At 39.7% G+C, this 25,379-nt stretch overlaps 1 protein-coding gene across 1 annotated transcript in view; it reads right to left on the bottom strand.

Moving 5' to 3' along the window:
• Nucleotides 1-24,420, bottom strand: part of Psma8 (proteasome 20S subunit alpha 8) — a 51,442-nt gene extending 27,022 nt beyond the window's left edge. The window contains exons 1-3 of the mRNA XM_034517949.2: nucleotides 24,252-24,420; nucleotides 10,507-10,633; nucleotides 4,162-4,286 (exon numbers count right to left, since the gene is read on the bottom strand). Of these exons, the coding sequence (XP_034373840.1) occupies nucleotides 4,162-4,286; nucleotides 10,507-10,633; nucleotides 24,252-24,353 (354 nt within the window). The 5' untranslated portion in view covers nucleotides 24,354-24,420. The remainder of the gene's footprint in view (nucleotides 1-4,161; nucleotides 4,287-10,506; nucleotides 10,634-24,251) is intronic.
• Nucleotides 24,421-25,379: the final 959 nt, after the last annotated feature.

Here is a 25,379-nt window from a genome sequence, read left to right on the forward strand (position 1 = left end):
GCAGGGAGCATGGCAACAGACAGAAGACATTCTGGAGAAGTAGCTAACAGGTAAGAGAGACTGGGCCTGGCATGGGCTTTTGAAACCTCAAAGCCTACCCCCTCATGACACACCTATTCCAACAAGGCCACAACTCTTAACTGTTATCATCCTTTCAAATAGGGTCACTCCTTGGTCACTAAGCATTCAAATATTTGAGTCTATTGGGACCATTCTTAGTCAAACCACCACAAAAACTATCACATCAAATAAAATTTTAGAAACTAAGCATTGCCATCAGAATTATTTACTCTCCTGATTATTTTTTAAAACCTTCCCAATATTTTTAATTATGCGTACGTGTGTCTTCATGTGGGTGTGTGGATATGCGCACAGGGATTCCTGGAGCTGGAGTTACAGGGGTGATGAGCTATTAGGACCCAACCTCTGGACCTCTGGAAGAGCAGGAAATGCTCTTTACCACTGAGCCAACCCTCCGGGCCCTACTTTTCTAATTTTATTGTATACATTTTTTTAGTGTTTCTTGACTATTTTTAATTCATAATGACATTTTAAGTAAATCAATGTGTATAATCTGTAAAGTATAATCACAAATTTGCTAATAGATGATATTTTTTTCTTAAAAGATTCCTGTTCCACTTGTGTTATTTCCCATTTCTAAATAAAATTTTAGGTTACCATATCAGTTTTGTACTCAGTCATGCCTTCCTCCTCGGTCCCCCCACTTCCCTACCCACCTTTTGCTGGTGTTTTCCTTCCCTCCTCTGTTTTCATGTCAAATGGACTTCATTCTTCAGCCCAAGTATGCACAGATGTGTGGTGGCCTGGATAAGAATGGCCCCTGAAGCTCCTGTACGTGAATGCTTAGTCACCAAGGAGTGACTAGTAACTAGTAGGTGTGGCCTTGTTGGAGGAAGTGTGTTACTACTGGGGTGGCTTTGGGGTATTCAAAAGCTCAAGCCATGCTCAGTGTCTCTCTCTTCCTGCTGTTTGTGGATCCAGATGCAGACTCTCGGCTCCCCTCCAGCACCATGGCTGTCTGTGTGCCACCATGCTTCCCATCATGATGAAAACTCTCTGAAACTGTAAGCAGGACCAATTAAATGCTTTCTTTTATAAGAGCTGTCATGGCCATGATGTTTCTTCACAACAAAAGAACCACAACTAAGAGTATGAAATCTCTTTGACCCAGTGGAGGTCTGGGCATTTGTTTTGCTTGTCAGAGAAGCTGTGTTAATAAGCTGTGCTTTGAAGGCACACCCTTGTTTGTCTATAGGAACACTGTAGCTACTATTTGGGGCTACTCCTACTTGATAATATTGCTACCAAATATTCTCTGTTCACTGTACTGTGTCATCTCCTTCTGTCCCAAGAAAAGGGATCTTTTGTTTCTCTTGAAGAAAAGCACACATTTCCCCTACAGACAATGCAACACTGAAACCAATTATATTTTTCTTATTACTTTTGTGTCTGGGAACTTTCTGGATTTGTGCACCAAGGAGTGGCGTTCTAACTGAGACGGGTCATATGAAGAGGCAGCCCTGACAGAAGGCTAAGGACTGAATACATAGGTAACTTTACTTAACTACGCGGCTGGATGTAGCTCTGTATAATTCTGTAGTTTGAAACAGCTTTTTAGTGGCTTCTTTCAGTCTTATTTGCATATGGGATCTGTTTTCTCATTTTTCAAGCTTATTATGCCATGCTTTACTAGTAATGTTTGTACAAACTACTAAGCTAAGAACATAAATTCGTCTTTTAAAATACGGGTTATGTTTAATTCCTGTGTACTGTCTAATATTCTAGTTCACACTGAGGTATGAAGTAGATGTAGTAGCTATTGTTTTAGAAGAAAGACCTTCTTACTTTACTTTTCAGTCTTTACATTTTCGTAAAAAGGTAATACAAGCAAGTTAAGCCTGTAAGGTCCACATGAACCTTCTCTGGCTTGGGGCACAGGCCTCCCCTGGCTATCTTCCAGTCACAGACTTAAAACTGTGCTTCCACAGTCTATTCACAGGGCTTCAATTTCTCCAGAAGCAACTTTAAAAGCCACACATAAGAACCTTGCCTGTGTGTTGTTCTGTGTCTTGCTTTTTTGTTAGATTCCTTTCTAACAACTGGGAAAATTGAAACAAAATATCAAAGTAACAATACAAAAATTTTGGAATTTCTTCTAAAAATGAAGCAACAAGCTTTAAAAAACCAAAACCAGTGACTTGATGTACATTGTTCGTTTCAGAACTTTAGTATTTGGATTTATGAAGCACCTATAAAAATCTCCACATAGAACCAGGGTATCTTCCCTGCCAAAGCAACGAGAGGCTCAAGTCAGCAAAGCTGGTGGCATTCTAACACCCGTGCTCATGGAAAGAAAGCAAACTCAATAGCTTCCCAAAGGCAGTAAGATAGAGGAAAGCCAGGATTCCATCTTTAAGTTACAGCTTTTGCAGATCTACTCTTGACAAATTGCTTGTTAACAGAGGGGCGGCTTAAGGAAATATGGTGTGCACAGATGGTATACACACACCAGAGTGTTTTAACCACAAAGAAGAACTAAGTTACTCTGTTGTAGGTTAATGAATGGAACTGAAAACAGTCCTATTAAGTGAATTATACCAGTGTCAAAGAGAAAAATATATATTTTCTCCTTTTTTGGGTTCCTGTACTTTATATAAACACATAAAATCAACTATGTACAAATGACATGTCATGTATGTACACATGAAGTGAAACCACAGAGCAGCGGAGGAGTAAGTTTTAGGGGGTGGGGGTGGGAGAGGGAGGACAAGAATATAGGATAGACATGGCTACATTTGTTCAATATAAAATATATACTTCCTGGAATATTTTTACATTCAGAAACAGATTTGAAGAGAGTAATGTAGGCCTGGTACGACAGCTGAGTGGGTAAAGCACTTGCTGCCAAGCCTGAGCTGAGTTTTGTCACCAGGATCCCCCTGCTAGAAGAGAACCAACTCCCTCAGCTTGTACTCATATGTGTACTGACACATGTCACTGAACCCAGAATAAATATGTAATTAAAATGTCCATTCAGGGCCTGGAGAGATGGCTCAGCGGGTAAGAGCAGTGGTTGCTCTTCCAGAGGTTCTGAGTTCAATTCCCAGCAACCATGTGGTGCCTCACACCGTCAATGATGAGATCTGGTGCCCTCTTCTGGAGTGCAGGCATAAATGCATGCAGAACACTATATATAAATAAATGTTTAAAAAAAAGATTAAAAATATTTTTAAAGGAGAACATAATCAACACAAAACTCTACACTGAGCATCTTATTCGAGGAGGTCAGGTAAGAAAAAACAACAACAAAAAAACCCCTCAACATTCTTGCTGAAGGACAATTTGCTCAAGTAGAAATGAAAAGAGTGAGCCAGCATGTGGGAAAATTCCAAGTCATTAATTAGGAAACACAAGAAAAAAATGAAAACCAGCATTCATGAGCCCCCTGGGATAGCTGGTTGCACAATACAAGAGGGATCAATCCTTCTAGAAAGCTGTTTGGCACATATAACAAGATCCTTAAAGTCACTTCTAATCTTCAATCTAGTAACCCCTTACTTAAAACTTAATTTAATAATACAGTTTTAAAAAAGAACAAGCAACGATCAAACGAAAATAATGTTGTTGGGTATCAGGGAGGAGGAGAACAAAAAAGCTGAAGCGACGCCACTGTCAAACAACCACCAGAGTGGTCACAGATTCTAACACCACAGTTGGAGACAATAGCCAAGTACACGTGCGGCACGTGAGCACCCAGCCTGCGTGCCTCTGCTCCTTTCCGCATTCAATGGCAGGGCATGTGTGGATTCAGAAGAGAGCATATCTAAACCGATCAGGTGGACTCTGGTTTGCAGGTGAAGTAATGGATATTTCTTTGAAAAACTTTAAGGAATGATATTGTTGAGTCTACAGAAGGTTAAAATTTTCCTTTGAAAATCTGACATTCTCTAAAAAAATTATAATTCCAAGAACTGAAACTCATCTTGATTTCTGGTGATGCAAAACCACTTTACCCAAATAAGTGCATGAGGTAATTCTGCAAATGAATAAGGAACCTAAGGCATGCTGTGGACTAAGGGCTTGGAGCCCCTGCGGATTTCTAAGACAGGACCAATGATAGCGCTCAGAGTGTCAGCTCACCTGCTTTAGAGTGGCTATGAAGCGAGTTATATACTCTACGGTGACGGGGTCCTCCACTGTGAGCTTGTGGCTCTGGCACTCCACCCGGGCTCTGCTGATCACCACTCTAGCATCAGCTGTCAGACCTGCAAAACCAATCAAACTCTGAAGTCTATACATGTCTCAATATATATTTTCCTTGTCAAAAGGTTTAGTTTTCAGTTCTTTCTTACAGCATCCTTCGGCTTGCAGTAATGCCTTCATAAAGGATTTAAAAAATGCCATGTGCCTTAACTGTGATTGATTTCCTTTTAAAGACTAATTTCACATGTCCCTCTCTCATTTGTAAAGGAAATAGTAAATGGTTTGCTTTCAACACTATTAACAAGTTGGATTTTATTTTTTCTTACAAGAGCAAGAACAAGACTCTGAAGCACATAGGCATTGTATTCAGAGTATGTTTGAGGAACTGCAATGTATCAATTCTCAATTTTTTGTCAAAATGAAAATTTAGGAAATCAAAGATGTTAAGACAGGTGGACCTCTGACAGAGCTAAAATATCCAAACAAGTCAAGATTAATTCTCAGCATGTCTATGTGTGTGCATACACACACACGCACACACACACACACACACTCACACACACACACACACACACACACACACACACACTCACACACACGCTCTGATATAAATGAAACTGTTCGAAGAAGGAGAAAGGGGTATTGGATGCTCTGGAGCTGGACTTAAAAGCAGCTGTGAGCTGACTTCTGCACAGTTTCTGGGAACAAGCGCAAGTCTCTGCAAAAGTTTTACTGCTGAGCCATCTCTCCAGACCCTTCACTCCTCAGTTGATACTATATTGTACTCAAAACCACATCCACTCAAAACATCAGGCACTTCTCAGTCATTGCTCTTTATCTGTCACAAGCAAGAGATGGCCTAACCCCCCCGGGGGGTGGGGGCTTAAAGGTTTGGCAGCTAGAAATAGTTCAGATAGGCTACTTGAGAGTCTGTCCTCTTTATAATGTGATCATGACCCACAACCAGAGAAACACATCAAAAATATGTGGGTGATGGCTCAGCGGGTGCCTGTCACACAAGCATGGCAAACTCAATGGTGACTTTGGTGTTGGCAAGCTAAAGGTGTCAGGGCCATATCAAATCCTTCCACTAGCGTGCTTGTTCTGTTTCCCCAGGACTGTGTGACTTGCTTGTGACTGCAGGTGGCTTCCCTACACCCCTGCGTACTCCCTGTGGCTCTTTGCTCATTAGTATCTTTTTCCGATGCCTAGTGTTCCTCAGTTCTCTTCTCTGAATAAAGCCATTTACAGCTCAGACTATGTTCACTCCTGGGTGACAGAGACAGTTTCTAATCTGCTATCTCATTCCAGACACCATTTCCATTTCGTATGTCCAACAATTCTTTGTAGAATCTACAGGATTTTCTTTCTACATGTAAGATTAGGGTACCTGTGATCAGAGATTATTTTCCTATCTTTCTTTGACAGTTGGGGTGTTTTATGTCTTTCCCTTGACTAATTACTCTGGACAGAACATGAAGTGACAAAGCTGGTATCCTTGTCTGTTGAGATTACAGACGTGAAGTTTCAATTGTTTATCATGAATCAATACATCAGCTGTGAGTTATTCACATGTACTTTAATTGTGCTGAGGTAAACTTCTAATTTGTTGTGTTTCTTTTTAACCAAGGAAGAGTACTGAATGATACCGGATGTACATTTTTTTTGATTCAGTTGATGTAACTGTCCAGCTTTCCCTTTGGTGTTCATGTCCTGTTAGTGTGGAAATGGAGTCATCATCTCAGACACCTGCTGAGCTCCTGACTGACTGAAGGAAGGACCAGGTAGTCTGTGCACTTCAGGAATGTTGTCAAAATGCAATGGTATACATATACTCCTAAATCTTTTGTATTTCTGTGCAAGGGGCAGCAATGACCCCAGATTTCATTTCTCATTTTACTTGAGAAATGGTTTTATTTAGCCAATACACATAGTTTCTTAATTTTGCTCACCTTTTCAAAAACAAATTCTTGCTGTAGTTTTCTATTATCTTTCTGTTCTGTTTATCGCCATGTGATGGTGTGATGTTGCCTTTGGAGTCACTCTGGTCTGTGTTTTCAGTGCAGTCGCTGCAGGGTAAAGACTCCTTATGTGTTTACTTCTCTTTCCTCTTAGCAACGGCTTAATTAAATCCATAACTTTTGACACCATTGAGTCTCATTTTTTATTTCTCTCAAAATATTTACTAATTTCACTTATAGTAGCTATTGATTTATTCTTATCCATGGCAGTTTAGAATTATATTGTTTAATTGAAATATATTTGTGCATTTTAAGTTTGCCTTCCGCTATTGATTTCTGGTTTCATTCCTTTTCGAGCAGAAAGATACTAAATATGATTTCATCTTTTAGATTTGTCAAGAATTGTTTTGTGACAATAAGGCATAGAATGATAAAGGACCTTCTTTTGCTGAATGGGTGTTTTAAGGGTTAATATAAAATCCCTGTTTAAAAAACAATCAGAAACTAAGCAAAATAAAAAATGATGAGCCATGTTGTGGGAGCTGAGGAGGCCTTGGGTGAATGTGTGGAGAGAAACCGGAAGTCCTGAGTGGGGGTATATTGATTACATGTGGCTAGGTCAAGGATCAATGCCCTAGACCCATGAAAATTGGCAAAGCCTTCCTCCAGGGTCAGACTCAGAGTGATCACAAAGTCTTCCTCTGGTGCAAGTACAGATGTTGACAGTGTACTCAAGTGGCAGTGTGCGCAGGACTAACGACTGCACTTCTCCCAGATATTCACAGCTTGAGACTATTCTCCTAGAGACACCTTCTACCAAGAGCAGTTAGCTCCTCCCCGTGTGCTGTATACAACACATGTGCTGAGGTTCCAGGGTGGTGAATCAGTCAGTGTGGCTACATCACATAGCCCACCTGTACTTGGCATGTACATGTGTCTGTGAGTCTGTCCTTTCTTCATACCCTTGCTACCTTCAGGCAGGTTAAGGTACCAAGCCATGCAGGATGCAGCAACATCTCTCAATCAATGTAAAAAGGCAAATATTCACAAGAAAGTATGCTCAGAGCTATCAGCCTTGAGGAAATAAAGTTTAATCCACAATCAGAAATTGCACATATACAAAAGAATGATAAAAAAAAACAAAAAAAACAGTCCCTACAAACCAAATGCTACTGTGACAGTAGGGACAACACAGCCACTTTTACAATCTGGCACTGATATAACACTAAAGATGTGTTACCACACAGCCAGCAATTATATGGTATCTATTCCACAGAAATAAAACCGCATATTCCCCAAAACACCTACCCCAAGATATTCACACTTTACCTGTAAAAAGCAACAACTAGAAGGGCCCAAAGATAAGCAGGCAACCTGTTAATAGCAGCGGCACATTCATACCATGCAACTCTACCCAACAATGAAAGGGAAAGCAGCTTCTAATGCTTCCAGCAACCAGGGGGAACTGCAGAGGAATCACAGAGAATGAACAAGGGCCACCAGCAAAGGTCCAATTTGTGCATCATATAAGATTCAAACATAACAAAGTCATAAAAACAGACTTGACTAGTGGCCAGCTGGTTAGAAGGGAAGGGACTGGCATGAGTTAGGCTGAGGGGACGAAGCAGTTGTGCCGTGAGAACAGTGGAACAGTGTGAATCTACATGTGAGCTAAGCACATCCAAACGACTCAGCAGATCATGAAGCCTCTTCCCACAGACACTGTCCATAAATGTCCATACTTCATTTGTAATGTATGACAACTGGAAATGGCCCAAATATCCTTTAGCGGCTGAGCTATTAACAAAGGTGTACATTCTCATCACTACTCATTACACACATCACATATACATGTAAACAGATGCAGAGAAAGCTGCTGAAATCTCAGCAAGTTGATGTTGGCTTACACAAATAGTTTTAAAGATGGCATCACTAAGGGTAAATGTAAAAGACTCCTCTGTGTTTCTTAGAAATTTCATATGACTCTGTAAAATTTACAAAATACTACAGGCCGGGAAATGATTCAGCTGCAAGTACCTTTAGAATAAAGTTAGCCCCCCCCCCCCCAATATAAAAGCCAGCATGGGCAGCCATCCCTGTAACCCTAATGATGGAGGAAGCAAGGGACATACTGATCCCCAGAGCCCTGGCTGCCTGGAACTCACTAGAGCAGGCTGGCCTCTAGCTTACAGAGATGCCTCTGCTTCCTGAGTTCTGATATCAAAGACTTTCATAAAAGATGTAGTAAAGAAGCAATAAAGGAAGCTTATCCAACAACAACCTCTGGCTTCCACGTGCATGATAATACATGTGCATGTACAACGATAGGCAAGCTCACACGCATCTATATACACACCCACACCCCAACAAAATTCTGGGGCTGAGGGTAGTAGTTCAATGGCTGAGTGTTTGCAAGGCATAGGGCTTCTTAAAACCTTATATACTCATGACTCCTTTTGACCAGAGAAATTGTTATATGACCTAGATGTATTGATATATAAAACAAGTACAAACCAATTATTTTCTGACAATAATTGTTCAGTATGCAGGTAATTTTATCATTAAAAAAGTAAATTTGCATACTACAGAGATAGTTGTTCTGTTTATTTTCACATAAACAATTAAATCTTGGCTGAATAATTGGTATAGTTGGCCATTGAGCAGCTTCAGCCCTTTTCAGAGTTGATCAATACTTTGATTTTATAACCACCAATGCTTAGAATTCAACTTCATATAAATACATAGAACAAAATGACAGGCATATTTAAAGTAATTTTAGAAATAATTGGAAATTCTGCACTGTCTTAAGGCAGTATTCTATTGCTGTGAAGAGACACCATGACCACAGAAACTCTTATAAAACAGGATTTACATTGGGAACTTGCTTACAGCTCCAGAGGCTCGGTTGATTATCATCACGGCTGAGATGGTGCTGTGCAGGCGGACGTGGTGTGGAGAAGTACCTGAGAGTTCTACACCCAGATCCACAGGCACCAGGAAGAGTGAGACACCGGGCCTGGCTTGAGCATCTGAAACCCTAAAGGCCATCCCCAGTGACACACTTCCTCCAACAAGGCCACATCTCCTAATCCTCAACCAGTGCCACTCCCTGAAGACCAAGCATTCAAATCTATGAGCCCATTGGGGCCATTCTTATCTAAACCAACACACATCCTAAATCAAATTCACTGATTTTTTTTTTTGTGTGTTTGTGTGTGAAACTCAAGTCAACATTTCAGAGAACTCTTAAGATCAAACATTTTAACACATATAATTCAAAGGTACACCAATTTGATATATTTTGAGGAATGGTAGTAGAAAATATTGTCTTTGTCTCCCACAATGAAGCCATTGTACTGCCACAAAAGTTAAAAGTTTTGCATATAGGTAAAGACACTGCAACTCTTGCGTATATATTGTGTGTATGTGTGTATACATATATGTATGTGTATGTAATACGTGTGTGTGTGTGTGTGTGTGTGTGTGTGTGTGTGTGTGTGTGTACGCGCGCGCTCAGGTGCTTCAGACATAAATGTAGGTGGTGTGTGTTAGTGGCATGCACAGTGCAAAATGCACATGTTCACACCCAAGTCTGGAGAGTTGCTCCATGCAACCCAGGTGAGCATGTTCAAAGGCAGCTCTGATTCATATCTGTTTGTCAATTAAGTTTTGGTTGTCATGTTCTAACATTTTACTACTGTTAATTTTCTCCAATCTCACATTTAGTTTGGTCATAGCACACAGTTTAGAAAGTTGAGACTTAGCACATCTGTATCACATCACACACAGATATCTCCTTCCCTCCCTCCTTCCCTCCCTCCTTCCTTTCCTCCCTTCTTCTCTCTCTCCCTCTCTTCCTCCTCTCACCCCTCTCTAACTGGGGTTGCAGAGATGCCTCACCAATTAAGTCCGACTCCTCTTGCACAAGTCCAAGTTCAGTTACCTGCATCCACATCACACAGCTCACATCTCCACTGGAGGGTATCTGACACCCTCTTCTGGCCTCCACAGGCATCAGAAACCCACACATGTATACATAGAATACAAATAAAAGTAAATAAAATCTTTTAAAAATTATATAAATTCTATAAATAATTAGTTCTATAAATTACATGCAAAGAGAAATCTATCTTTAACATTTATGCTTTACTATCAAAGATTATTATTTAAAATTTTTCAGTTTTTAGAGCTGTGGCTTTTTAAATATAGGTGACATTTTGTAGTTAAGAAGTAAATGAAGGAAACCTTTAGCAATAGGGTGACTGTGCTGCCCCACTCTCCTCCATAAGCATCATACATACCAGCGAGAGTCTGTACACACCTGCAAACGCCATGCAGACATGATCATCAAGGGCACAGATTTTCCTCACTGTCCTCTCATCTTGAAGCTTGGCCACTGACTTCTTTTCCACCCCAAGCACAACTATATTAGTTCCTCGAATTCCAACCTATAAAGACATTTTTTAAAAAGTAAATTTAAAGTCAAAACTGGCTAATTATTCTAACATGTGTCAACGAGTTACAGGATTTCTCTTAAACAATTAATAAAATGGAAAAGGAGCCATCTAGGAAATAAGATGCACAGGTTCTGGCTGACCAGATGCCTAGTCCCCAGTCTCAAGACACATAAGACAAAGAGGTAGAAGTTACAAAGAAATACAATCAGTGGTGCATGAAAATGGTACCTAAATATACAACAACTTCAGGGCAAATGAAGGAAGATGATATGGTAATCTGAGCAAATTGGCACAGCCAATCCTGACAAGGTAGGATAGAAGGCTGGGGCTGGGAGATGCCTCTCTGGGTAGGAATCTTGCTGTATGAGAACAAAGACAGCATCCACGTCAAATGCCAAGCATGTCTGTGAGTGTCTACATCCCCTGGGAGACAGAGAAAGGTGGACCCCAACAGCAAGCTGTCTTGCCAGCAAACCTAAGTGAAATGGCACATATCTGGTTCAGTCAGAGGACAACTTTGCAGGCTCAATTCTCTCCTACAACCACTTGGTTCCTGGGGGCTGTCAGGGTATCAAGCTTGGCAGCAAGCACCTTTACCTACAGAGTCATCTTCCAGACCTGCTCTCTGCCTCTTGAATATAGGTGCGATGTCTTCAGCATAGGTTCGATGTGCTCAGCTGCCACAGTTTCTCACTGTGATGTCCCCCACCCCATGTACTGCAGCTTTGGACTGTGAGCAAAGGGTATTTGACTTCTTTTCCTGTTTGTCTCACTTTATTTCATTCTTCTATCTTACCACCCTAGCTAAGACCTGCACTGTGTGTTGAATAAAAGTAGGCAAAGCAGATACATTTGTATTGTTCCTGATTTGAATTGTCCCCCATTTAATATGATTCTGGCTCCAGGTTTGCCATATATAGTCTTTATGTTCAGATATGTTCATTCTATTCCTAGTCTCTTCTGGGCTTTTATCACCAAGAGATACTGGGTTTTATCAAAAAGCCTTTTCTGTATCTACTGATAAAATAATCTTGTGATTTTTGTCCTTGAGTCCATTGTTTTTTCTGTTTTTCTCACTTAGTATCTGTTCTTTAAGACCTTCAAATAATGCATTTTGACCATCACCTCTCCTCCAACTCCTCCCAGATCAGTTACCTACCCACCCAACTTTGTGTCTTCTTTTCTCAGTCCATTTGAATCCAATTTGCTCATGTCTGGTCACCCCCAGCCCCAGAGCACAACTGACCTACCAAGGGCTACATACTCAAAGAAAACTGACATTCTCTTTCCCAGAAGCCATCAATTGCCAAGTACCCCTTAGCTAGGAATGAGACTTCGTGCTTATGGTCCCTCTCAATGTCTGGCTTGAGCTTACATAAATTTTGTGCATGCTGTCATAGCCACTGTTGAGTTAATATGTCTAATAAGTGCCTTGTTATTTCCTTGAAGTCATCAACCATCTTTGGCTCTTACAATCTTTTCTCCACCTATTCCACAACAAATTTTGAGCTCATGGGAAGAGGTTACGTGATATAGAAGTCTGACTTGGGGCTGAGCATTTCACAGTATAGATACTTAACCAGTTGTAGGGATCTGTATTAATCACTTGTACTAACAAAACAAGTTTCTCATTTTGGGGTTGGGAGATGCATTAATCTATGGATACAACAAAAAGCCATTATGAGTTGTTTTCTAATATGTCCATTAAACAAAATAATAACAATGGGTTCTCCCATAGGACCCAAGATCTAACTAGCTACAGGTTCTTGGCCTAGAAAACAGGGCCAAGTATGGGCTGCATCTTTTGGAGCAGGCAGTAAATACAATCAGAATTATATGGTTGGTTACTCTCATAAAGTTTGTGCCACTGTGGCATCAGTGAGAATGCTGTAACAGGCTGGTCACTGTTGTAGCTTACATGGTTCACAATGAGTTGGCCGGAAATCATCCATCTCAGAAGCTAAGCGAAGTCACTCCTGGTTAGTACTTGGGTGAGAGTCCATTTATTTTCTGTATTATATTTATTGTTTTGTTCGTGTGAACCATCCCAGAATCTAAGTCAATATGACTGTGATGAATAAAATTTTTGATGTGTTATTAAATTGAGTTTGCAAGTATTTTATGAAGAAATTTTATATCTATCTTCATCAGAAAAAATGATCTGTAATTTTCCTTGTGAGATCTTTTATCTTATTTAGTATCAGAGTAATACTGGCTTTGTAAATGGAGTTTAGAAGCATTCCTTTCCTTTCTAATTTATTGAATAGTTTGAGAAACTGTAATGGTCTAGAAGTCAGCAGTGATAGCAATCTAGGCCTGAACATTTTTAGTTCGAATAATTTTTATTACTGTTTCAATCTCTTTGTATTACAGATCTGGTTATATTCTCATGGCTTAATTTTGGTAAGTCATATACAATCACATTTAAGATTTTCTAATCTAATGGAATATTGAGTCTCTAATAATCATAATGGTTTTCTAAATTTCACTGGCATGTCTTTTTATTTCCAATTTTATGAATTTAGACATTTGCATACAAGTATTTAATGTACAATGAACATATTCTCCATGCCATACCCTCTTCTGTGAGTTAGATGAGGAATGTTCCCCAAGGCTTGGGTATTTCAGCTCTAGGTCTCCAGTGGTCACACTACTTGGAGAGGTTTAGAAGTTGCACCCTAGCTAGAGGACGTCTGTCACTAGAGATGGGCTTTCAGAGCTTATAGCCTGGCCCCGCTTCTGGTTCATTGTCTATGCCTCAAGCTTATGGTTTGAAGATGCATACTCCGGTCCCTGCGACCATGCCTGTCAACGGTTGTTATGCCTCCCTGCCTTGATGGGCTTTATTTTTCTGGAACTGTAAGCTAAAATACATACTTTCTTCCCTAAGTTGCTTTGGTCATAGTATTTTATAGAGCAATAGAAAAGTAAATAATACATCCTGTTTCTCCACTGCAAAACAAAACAAAACCCACAACCATAGCAAGGTCTCACGTTGCCCATGTTGGGTCTTAAAGTCACGGGAGTAGCTACGGATGATCTTAACTTCCTCATCCTTACATCTCTTTCAAGAGCTGGAACTACAAGGGGAAACTACCATGCCTGCTTCATGTGGTGCTGTGGACCAAACTCAGGCATTCGTTAGTGCTGGGCAGGCACTTTACCAACTGAGTTACATCCAAGGCCTCTCTCTCTTTCAGTTAGTTTGTCTAAGGGCTTAATCTTTTCAAAGATGCAACTCTTTGTTTCACTGGTTGTCTGCTTTTAAAAAAATATCTCATTAATTTCTGCTCTGATCATAATTCGTTCTTCCTCTCTGACTTTGAGTTTCTTCTGAGGCTCTAAGATCCATCATTAAATTGTTTATTTTAGATCAGACTCTTCAATATACACATTTGTAGCTATAAACTCAACATTGCTCACTCTTTCTCCAATGTAATGGTATACTGCTTTCATTTTCACTTGCTTCTAAGAATATAATTTCCTTTTTGATTTCTTCTATGACACATTCATCATGTTGTTCAATCTTCACAAGTCTGTATATATTCAAGCTTCTACTACTACTTATGCTTTTTTCATTATGATCAAATACCATTCAAAATTGATCATAATCTTCCAGTATTTTAAGACTGACTTTGCCTTCTATTGTATGATCTATTTCCATGGACTAATGAGAAGAGTATAGACTCACAGTGCTCAGATGGAGTAGTCAGCAGATGTCTGTCAAGTCTCTGCAATCTCTGGTGTCACTTACCTGATGTGTCTGTTCAATTTTCATCAGGACAACATATTGCTGAGGCTGGGTAGTTAAAACGAACCACTATTATTTTGGGGGTTGATGTGTGTCTTTATATTGGTAGCATTTGTTTTGTAAAACCAAGGGCACCTATTTTTTGTTCACATATGTTTAAAAATGTCCTGTTCTCTGGGTGATCATTTTCTTAACCACTTTTAAAGGTTGTTTTAAATCTATTTTGCCAGATATTAATCACGTTTTCTATTTTCATTTCTTTGGAATACCTTTTTCCATTTTTTTTTCAGTCAGAGGTTTTAGACATTTTTGATGACGAGGTGCATTAAACAGACTTTGTGATTTTAACTTTTTGCTGTACGCCAGAACTCCAGAACTCACAGAGTTCTTTGTCTTTGTTTTCTGAGCGCTGGGAGTTAAGTGTTTACCATTACATTTGGCTAGATCTTGTTTTTTTAATTCAGTCTTCTAGTTTGTGTCTTTGGGCTGAGAAACTTAGACCACTAATATTGACTTGTTGAAATCTGCTAATTCCAGAGTCACACTTTCCAGTGCTTTGTGTGTTTTCTTATTCTTCATTTGCTTCTGTTGCATTCTCATGTGGCTTAAGCCTTCCCTTTGGCCTCATAGATGTGTTTCTGTTTTAAATTGGAAAGATTTCTTCAAGAATCCCTTTAGAGCTAATGTAGTGGTCATAAATTCCTTTAACCTTTAAAAAATATTATTATTGTTTTTCTTCTTCATTTATGACCAACAGCTTTACTATGTATTGTAGCCTGGGTTGGTAACTGTTTTCTTTCACAACTTGAAATATATAATTCTAAAAACTCACAGCTTTTGAAGTTTCTGTTGAAATCTGGTGTTAATGATAGCTTGCTTTTGTGTGTGACTTGGTGTTTTTCTCTTATACTTGCCAAATATCCTTTTTTCTTTTGTATATTTAATTATTTGACTACAATACAATGAGGGGAGATTGGCTGGCCTATTTAGTGTCCCATAGTGTGGTGTTTTGAATGAAAATGGCCCTCATTGGCTCATAGGGAGTGGCAAAAGGATCGGGACATTTGGCCTTGCTGAACTGCTGTGGCTTTGTTGGAGGAAGTGTGCCACTGGGGGTGGGTTTTAGGTGTCAGAAGCTCAAGCCAGGCCCAGTGGCTCTCTACCCCTTCTTGCTGTCTGCCGATCTGGATGTAGAACCCTTGGCTTCTTCTCCAGCACCATGTCTGCCCGCATGACACCAGGCTTCCTACCATGGTGATGATGGATTACACCACGAAACCTATAAGCCAGCTGCAATGAAATATTTTCCTCTATAAGAGTTGCCATCATCATGGTGTCCCTTCACAGCAACAGAAACGCTAAGATAGAAGTTGCTACCAGCAACTGGGGTATTGTTGTGGTAAGCCTGACCATGTTTTTGCCTGGAGAACTATGGACCATTTTGGGACTTTGGACTAGACTGGACATTTAAGTGGGCTTAATGGGCTCCACTAGTGGAACGTGGAAGACAGTGGTGCCAAGGGTGATTTCAACTGTGGGGGCCCAGCTCACGAGGTTTCTTAGAAGAATGGTATTGGTATGTGACCTAGAGATCATTCTTGTATTCTGACAAAGAATGTGGCTGCTTTCTCCCTTTGTCAAAAAAGGCCCAAGGCCCAATTGGAGAGTTTGGACTAACAGCATTGGCAGAGGAGATTTCCAGACAGCCTAGCATCAACTGTGTTGCTTGGTCATTAATGGCCAGTCTTATGCAGCTCTATAATAAAAAGGAGAAAGCTGAGCAAGAAAAAGTACAGAATGTACAGTTTTAGAAGAAAAAGAACACAAAGAATAAAGGGAGGGTGACTACGGGGCACCAGGATAAACTTCTAACTTGTAAAAAAGAATTAAAGAAAAACACACACCTTTAGTCCCAGCACTTGGGAGGTGGAGGCAGGTGGATTTCAGACTTCAAGGCCAGCCTGATTTTCAGAAAAAATTCTAGGCCAGCCACACTCAGGCAGTGAAGGAAACAACTGAAAACAGAAAGCTGATGTTTTATATGTAATTGAATGAAAGGGGCCATGTTCCAGCCCCAGCAAGCAGCAGAACCTGGCAGCTTTGGCTACTGGTTTTAACTTTAGAGTCAAGGATAAAGGAAAGGGACTATGAAACCTCTTTCTGTGACTGAGGAAAGCTGCTGAAGACAAGACTGTGGCAGGAGTGTCTGTGCATAGAGGTCCAGAGGCCCCTGCGTGAGGCATGGAAGGTCTCTGTATGAAGCTGTAAAGGTAAACCCTAGATTACCTTGGAAGCCCCAAGATGCTGGAAATGCCAGAGCTATGGGATGACTGCCAGCGAAGGCTGGAATTGTATGGAGCCAACCCAAGAGAAAGAAGTGTGTTGCAGTCAACAAAGCTGACAGGAGTTGGAGATCTGAAGTGCACTTTGATATCAGGTAAAAAGATGCAGAGTTTGGAGTTTGTCCGGTTGGCTTCCAGTCTTGTCCAGTATTTCCTCACTATGGCTCCCTTTCCTCTCCTTTGGAATGGTAAGGTATATCTTGTGCCATTTGTTTGTTGCAAGTATGTGATCTGCTTTTTAATTTTGATTTTACAGATTGCCATGAGTATCTGAACTTTGCCATGAGAGACTTTGAACTTTGGACTTTTAAATTTTGTGAAGACTGTGATAGATTATGGGGACTTTTGAAGTTGGACTAAATGCATTTTGTATTATGATATGGATACAAACAAATGGGGCCAGAGAATGAAATGTGGTGGTTTGAACAAAAATGACTCCCATAGGCTCATAGAGAGTGGGATTGTTTGAAAGGCTTAGGACACATGACCTTGTTGGATTGGTGTAACCTTGGAGAAGTGTGTCAATGGGGGTGGACTTTTAAGTTTCAGGAGCTCAAACCAACCCCAGTGGCTCTCTCTCCCTTCCTACTGCTTATTGATCCAGATATAGAATTTTCAGCTCCTTTTCCAACATCAGGTCTGCCTATGAATTGCCATGAGTCCAACCATGACAATAATGGACTAAATTTCTGATCCTGTAACCCAGCCCCAATTAAATGTTGTCCTTCGTAAGAGCTGCCATGGTCATGATGTCCCTTCACAGCAATAGAAACCCTAATTAAGACACAAAGATCTACAATGTCTTGTACATACCTTCTCTTTAGCTTTGACATTGTCTGAAAGCTCCAATTATTCTACATTACATCACCTCTATGCCCAGACGTTTTGTCCTACCTTCATCTGTCCTATTGGTGAGGGTTCTATGATCTTAACAGACTTTTCGACTATGTCACTTGCAGTACTTAATTTGCATTTTTTCACTATTTCTCTTTATTGAATTTTACTTTCACATCCTATTTTTACTTCCTTATTCTCTTCAGTTGCTTGTGTGTGTGTTTAAAATTTATTCAGAAGTTTGTATACTCTCTGATTTCTTCAAACACATTTATAATCATTGTTTTGTTTTGTTTGTCAAGGTTGGCATCTTGTTTACTCTCACTTGAGTACATTACTGAGATTAATAATTTCTGAAAGAGACATGAGGCTTTGCTGTTTAATGCTTTTTTAGAGTTAGATGGTAAATCGTTGTTTGGAATCTTTAAGGTATTTTTGTTTTATGTGTCTGGGTTTTGCCTACATGTGTGTCTAGGCACCACATGCATCCCTGATACCCATGGAGGGCAGAAAAGGGATTGAATTTCCTGGAACTAGAGTTATCCGTGGTTGTGATCCACCATGTGAGCACTGGGATTCAAACCAGGGTCCTCTGGAAGAACAGCCAGTACTCTTAACCACTGAGCCATCTCTCATGCCCAGATTATTTTTATTAATCGCTGCTGTTCTTTTAGTTTAAATGTCTGTAATGTTCAAGATGGACTAGATTGTAGTGCACTTGAGGTGTTGTTTTTATCTACTGGGCTTCTGTTCCAAATACTGGGCTCAGTCTCTGGTACTTTCTTTTTCTTTTTAAAGAATACTGGTGTTGCCTTATTCTGGCCTCCATGAACATAGACACACATGCAGGCAAAATACCTATACACATGAAATAAACAAATAAATACTGCTTGGTTGGTAGTTGAAACCTCAAATCTTTCAGCATTTATTCTTAGGATCCCAGATACTGATCATATACTCCTAGATGGTCTAGTCGCAGATGCTTGTCCCACAGTGGGGATCATATATGTTAGTCACACATCTAGTCGTCCTTTAGGGTCAAGTAGTGAAGGCTGTTCTTGCCTTTGAGTAGTCTGTTGTCAGTGTGAGGTCTCATGACAGATGCTGGTTAAATCTCTTGGCATTCCTTCAGGAGGCTGGTTTCTAATGGTATTGTTTCTCCTAAGGAGACTTTTGTGAGGCTGGGTCACTATAATACTGATCCACTCTTCACGGGTCAGGATGCAAATGTTGGTCCCTGGGTCTGGGCAGTCCTTCTTCGTGTCTGGTGTGCTGCTTGGAGTCTGGGATCCCTATAGACACTGTCTTTGATTTTTCATCTTATTAAATCCTGTGTAGTTCTCAAAGCTTTTCTATCACCTGGAGTTACAAGATAGTTGTGAGCTGTCAGGTGTTACGTGCCAGGAACTGAACTCAGATCCTCTGGAAGGACAGAAAGTGCTCAAGTGCTCTTAACTGCTGACGCCACTTCTGTAATCTTGTACTGAGTCTTTTTAAGATGATATCACACTGCTGCTCAGGTCACATGCATATCCCAGATCTTTCAGTCTGCTGCTGCTTGCAACTTTTTGAGTCTGCCTCTGTCTCATGCTTTAAAATACAGTGGGTAAGGCTGGTTGGATGTCTCAGTGCCATGGTTAAGAGGCTGGGGTGAGTGTGTGTGTGTGTGTGTGTGTGTGTGTGTGTGAGAGAGAGAGAGAGAGAGAGAGAGAGAGAGAGAGAGAGAGAGAGAGAGAGAGAGAGAATATGAATTACCTATACATGACTACCTATAACCCCAGTCCTAGGTGTTCCAATGCCATCTTGTGGCTTCTGAGAATAATGAATACATGTGGTACACAGACATATATGCAAGCAAAACCCCATACACTTAAAAATAAATTATTTTAAAAATATGGTGGGTACTGGGAACTATATCCAGATCCTCTGCAAGAGCAGACAAGTTATACTCTGACCACCACACAAGTACCACAGTACACAGGCACATGCAAGTGAGTGTATACTGGCGTGTGTGTGTGTGTGTGTGTGTGTGTATGTGTGTGTGTGTGCACACACACACACATACACACATATATATATATACACATACACACAAAGTAAATAAACAAATAAATACATGTAATTTTATAATTTTAAAAGGAGGCTTGTGGGGCTGGAGAGATGACTCAGCATTTAGGAGCACTGACTGCTCTTCAATCCGCAGCAACCACACAGTGGCTCACAACCTTCTATAATGGGATCTGATGCCCTCTTCTGGTGTGTCTGAAGACAACAAGTGTAGTCATATACATAAAATAAAAAATTCTTTTTTAAAAATTAAAAAGAGGCTTGTAATCTGGTTAGCAATTTAAAGAGTCTACTGCTTTTTCAGGAGACTGGAGTTTCTTTCTTAGAACCCACATAGAGTGGCTTACAACCACCTGTAACTCCAGGGGACCCAGAATTCTCTGCTGGCCTCCACAGTCACTGCACTCACATGTGCACACTCACACTTAGACATACAAATGAATATATGTAATTAAACAATCTAATAGATTGCTTTATTTTATTAATTTATCAATTAATATTATTAATTAAATTAATGAATTAAATTAAATTAATATACTCTCCAGCCAAGATCAATCTTGTGAGCTTTAAACATGTCTATTGGTTGTATACTAGATTTGTTTGTTTCTTGATCTGACTCAAGACCTTACTATGTAGTTTAAGTTGGCCTTGAACTCACAATCTTCCTGCTCAAGTGCCACCATACTCTGTATTGTATTTTGAACAGCTGCTCCTCTGAACTCACTTGCAACACAAGCCTCTGTGCACGGCCACTCACAATATGGCAAACAGACTCCAGTAGAGTGAGCAACAGAAAGCAAGCGAGGGCAGGCAAAGATGAGAAAAAGGAGCCATCTCGTTGCTACTCAGTCTCTGGAGTGGCATTCCATCACTTCTATTCCATTTATTAGAGGTAAGCCATCAGCATCACACCCCCGAGGGGTCAGGACACAGCATGAGCACTCGAGGTGAGGAGTAGAGAAAACTTCAGGAACACTTCAATCTCACCAAGTCAGTTACAGTCTCACTCAAAATTCATGTTTCACATTCTTAAATAAAATTGCAGCTGAACTCAGAGATGGAGGCACCATCTTAGATTCTTACTCCTCCCTGGCAAACACCAAAGAGATAATTATGACAATATTTCTCTGCAATCTGCTTCATTATCATTTTTGTTCCAACACTAGCAACCACTTTTATCTATGCTATTACCACCGGGAGTGGGGGACAGGGTAACTGGTCTCTCCAATTCTAGTTATGATCTCATCCAATCCGAAGCGCACAGTGTAGATGGAGAAATGATATTTCCTGTTTAAAATACTCTTCCTTCCTCTGCTTTTCACCTCCTCACCTGGCTACCTTCCATCTTTCCAATGGTTCCTTAAATATGCTTTCTAAGGAGGGTTTCTCTTATAACTGCACTATCTGTAGCATCCCATGCCATCTCCAGTATTATACTCATTTAGGCCGTGTACTGACTTTTTATTTTGTAATAGAGGGAATTGTACATAGCCCATGCTGGCCTGGAACTCAGTCTTCGAGTGTTGGTTTTACCGTCTCATACTACCATTCCAATCTAGGACTTTTCTCTTATTTCTCTAAATTTCTTTCTAGACAGTAAGTTCCTTAAAAACTACGATTGTATCTACCACTTTCACTATGAAACCCTATAGTCCAGGTTAACAACTATAAGTCTTTTTGAAAGGACTTAAAAAATTAACATGTTGAAAGAACCAGAGACAAACTGAATCAAAAAAAGAGAATAATCATAAATAATAAGTTACAATTAATAATTAATTTATGTGAATTACATCTTAACTTGTATTTCTTCTTTCAACACACATCAATCTTATGAATCAGGAGCTATGTTGATGTTTATTTTACTACTAAAAACAATGCCACTACTATGTCTAAGCAGTCAAGTGTATAAGTGCCTTTATAGCTCTCATAGAGGACTCAGGTTTGGCTCCCAGCACCATATCTGGTGGCTCACAACTGCCCCAACTCCAGCTCCAGAGGATCTTATGCCCTCTTTTGGCCTCTGAGGGTACCACACACAGTGCACATAAACTTATGAAGGTGCACACAGTCATACACAGAAATAAAACAAACAGATCTTTCAAATAAAAAAATGGAACAAAGAAAGAAAATATAGGATGAAGAGGTGGCTCACTAGTTAAAAATGTTTATTGCTGCTCTTCCAGAGAACCAGGTTGGTTCTCAGCACTCACAGGGTAGCTTACAAATATCCAGAACTTCTATTTGATTAGACTAGGCTAGTCAGTCAGTGAGCCTCAGAATTCTTCTGTTTCCCCTTGGATTACAAACATGTACCACCATTCTGTGTATTATCTAAACATAGGTTCTGGAGACTGAACTCTAGGTCTCATGCTTGCACAGAAGACACTTTACTCACTGAGCTATTTCTCAGCCTAAGAATGGAGATTCTTAAAGAATAAGTAAGGGTTGGAGTATCATCAACAACAGCATACACATAGCATGCGCACGGCCTCGGGTTTCACATCCAGCACCAAGAGACAAAAGTTACAAATCAACACTGAAGAAAAATAAAACACAGTGGTGGCATGCCCCTTTAGTCCCCAGCATCAAAAGGCAGAGGCAGATCTCTGAGTTTGAAGCCAGCCTGGTCTACACATCAACTTTTAGGACAGCCATGGTTATGTAGGGAAACCTTGTCTTGAAAAGAGAGAAAAAAAGAAAAGCAGATGTTTTCCCTTCTTCTCTGTACAGTGACAGAAACATTTATTAGTGAAATCAAGAATCTACGTCTTAATTAAAGATGTGGATGGTGACTTCAGAACACTCTGAAAGCTAGACTGCAGAGCTGAGATTAAACAAGTTAAAATATAGCCCCTGTAAAAATCTGGGGTCAGGGAAAGGATAAGTGGATGAATGAGAATAAATTTTAACTTTTTTATGATAATGCTGTGATTCACATGCTCTCCTAAGATTTCTGTACTTTTCCAAAATGTCATTCAAACATATTTCATCTTTATAGAAAAAGAAACTGAACCAAAAAGAAAGGAGCCTTCCAGCTCCAGTTTGTTCTGTTAGCAAGAAGCAGAACCTGGGCTAATTACGGCCTATATAATTTTTATATTTTATTACTAAGTAATGTCATGTCTACATAGTGGTCAAACCTGATCAGGCAGGCTTACTTGTTATTCATCATATCTACTGTTTATAGACACAATATTTAACAGTATAACTTTATTCTATATAAAAGGCCATAGCACCCTCAAGGAAACACAATGAATAACTCCATAAAAAGATGCAAATTATAATTTCGGAATCCTGAGGTAAGAGTCTCATCCTTCCAGTGAATCCTTAAAAATGCCCACTTTAGGTCTTTTTATATCCTTACCCTTTTACAGCTGATGACAAAGGAACTATCAATCAGCTCTATAGCATTCTTAAAACACTCTAAACGAGCTGATGTGGTTTCTTATTACACCCCCATCTTCTCCCATTACTCCCTTCATTTTAGGCTCTAAAACTCGGGCATTATTTCCTAACCATATGCTATACACCATGCTGGGGACTATAGAACGTTTTGTTTTTATCAAAATGGTACCCTTTTGGTTTAAACAACACCAGCCTTTCCTTAAACTTCCAACTCTAACAAAGCTTAACTAGTGGGCCCAATTAAACAGAAAAATACTTTTTAAGTGATCTTGTTTTGTAATCATTTTTGCCATTTTACATTTGATAGATTTATTAGATTTATAATAAAAGTGAATTAACTTCTTCTTTCCATTATCAAGTTGATATAGAAGTGGAAGTCGATACTTGTAGACTGAGAGATGCTCTGTGTATTCTCATAGCTACTGTCTCAATTTCCAAAACACACACAAACATATTCATGAAATTTGAGAGATTTTTAAAAAAAAAATCACATCCTGTATTCATAGACTATGGCTCAGAAGCTTGGGGGTGCTAGATCTTTCACTGGGGCACTTTTGTCCTTTAAATTTTTCATAAATTATGATGATTATTGAATGCAATTAAAATTTGGCAGCAGTGTAACAGCTGTCCTGAGAATTGAAAAGTTTTTAGGTAATGTGGATTCATAAGTCTAAAACAGGGTAGAATCTCTTGAAATTTCCAGTATTACTTGAACACCCATGCGGGCACACACAGAGCAGTACAAAAGTGAGGATGGCGGGCGGGGGGACCTTTGAAACACTGCCAAATACCGAGGTTGAAATTTGGGACAATTACTTTTAATGAAGCCATTTGGATCAGCATTTCTAACTGTTCCTCTCACTAACAGGAAGTTAGTATTTTATTTGTTCTGGGATTGAGGGCATGATGGGGGGTGCTGTAAGGTTTTAATTTTTATCACTATTAAACGGTAGTTTTGGTTATGAAAGAGCTATTAACTTTACCTTGGGTCAGTGGGTTCCCAAGGAAGTGACCATGCGCACTGCCGTAGAATGTTCTAGATGTTTTGTCGGTGACTACTACAAACATAACACCATACTTTTTACAGTGTCTGTAACTGTCCTTAAACAAAGGCAGTTACAGAAGACAAAAGGCTGAACTCTGTAACCTTCACTGCCAACCTGAGGCTGCTCTGGGAGGGGGAGCAGCGGCTGCCTGGGGAGCATCTTACCGCGGTGGAGCCTTTCTTCACTGCTTCCTGGGCATACTCCACTTGAAAAAGGTGACCATCGGGGGAGAAGACAGTGATTGCCCTGTCATACCGAGAAGCCATCACGCAGACCTTCGAGGATTCTACCAGGCCTCCGAAGCTGCCTAGAACTGGAGTCCACGGGGCTTCCTGTGCTAACGCCCGGAAGTGGTTACTCCTGAACTCTCATGTGCTCCCAACTGCCTCCGGAAGTCCTGGAGTTCCAGACTGTGGTCCCGCCCCTTCCCCTCCCCCCAGGTCTGAGAGCCTTTGGCTGTCTCTAGAAAGTCCTGTTAGTGTGGCCTGAAGGATAGAAAATATGAAAATATATATATATATATTTTTTTTTCTTATATATATATATAAGAATATATATTATATATATATATATTTAAGAAATATATAAATTATATATAAGAAATATATAAATATATATATTTAAGAAATATATATATATTTCTTATATATAAAGAATATATATATATATTCTTTAACGGATCACTGAGTTGAGGCTAGTGAATTTCAAGACAGCCACAGTTACACAGAGAAGCCCCATCTTGTAAAAAATAAAGCAAAAAAATGGATTTATTTTTTGATAGGCTTTGAATCTACCATCTTGCACATTACATCCTTGAGACACATCCATCCCTAGCTCTGTCTTCAAAATTTGAAACAGTCTTACTAAGTTGCCCAGGTTTGCAAAGAAATAACAATTTGACTAATGTTATAGTTTATTCTAGTTTTCCTCCAGCTTTATAAACAAAATAGAGCTTATGGACAAATTGACTCAAGAACATACTCTATCAATACAAATAGCAAGAATTTATATAATACTGTTTTAATTAAAGAAAGAAATAAGAGTCCAAAGATATGACTTAAATATGTCTTAAGCTTAGCTGTAGCAAGAGTTATATATAACCTGGTGTAACATTACTGCCTATGAAACAAGTCAGTAAGATGGGAATATTTAAAACTCTGCAGCAGTGTGTTCTGAGGTTAAAATGTGTTTATAGGTGTCATAACTTAAAATGGTTCCAGATGGGTACTAACAGGCATGTACATTTAGCTATTATTACTTGCCATGTATTTTTTATTAGATACCATTTTCCA

This window comes from Arvicanthis niloticus, chromosome 14 (assembly GCF_011762505.2).
Source record: "Arvicanthis niloticus isolate mArvNil1 chromosome 14, mArvNil1.pat.X, whole genome shotgun sequence".
Classification (NCBI taxonomy): Eukaryota; Metazoa; Chordata; class Mammalia; order Rodentia; family Muridae; genus Arvicanthis; species Arvicanthis niloticus.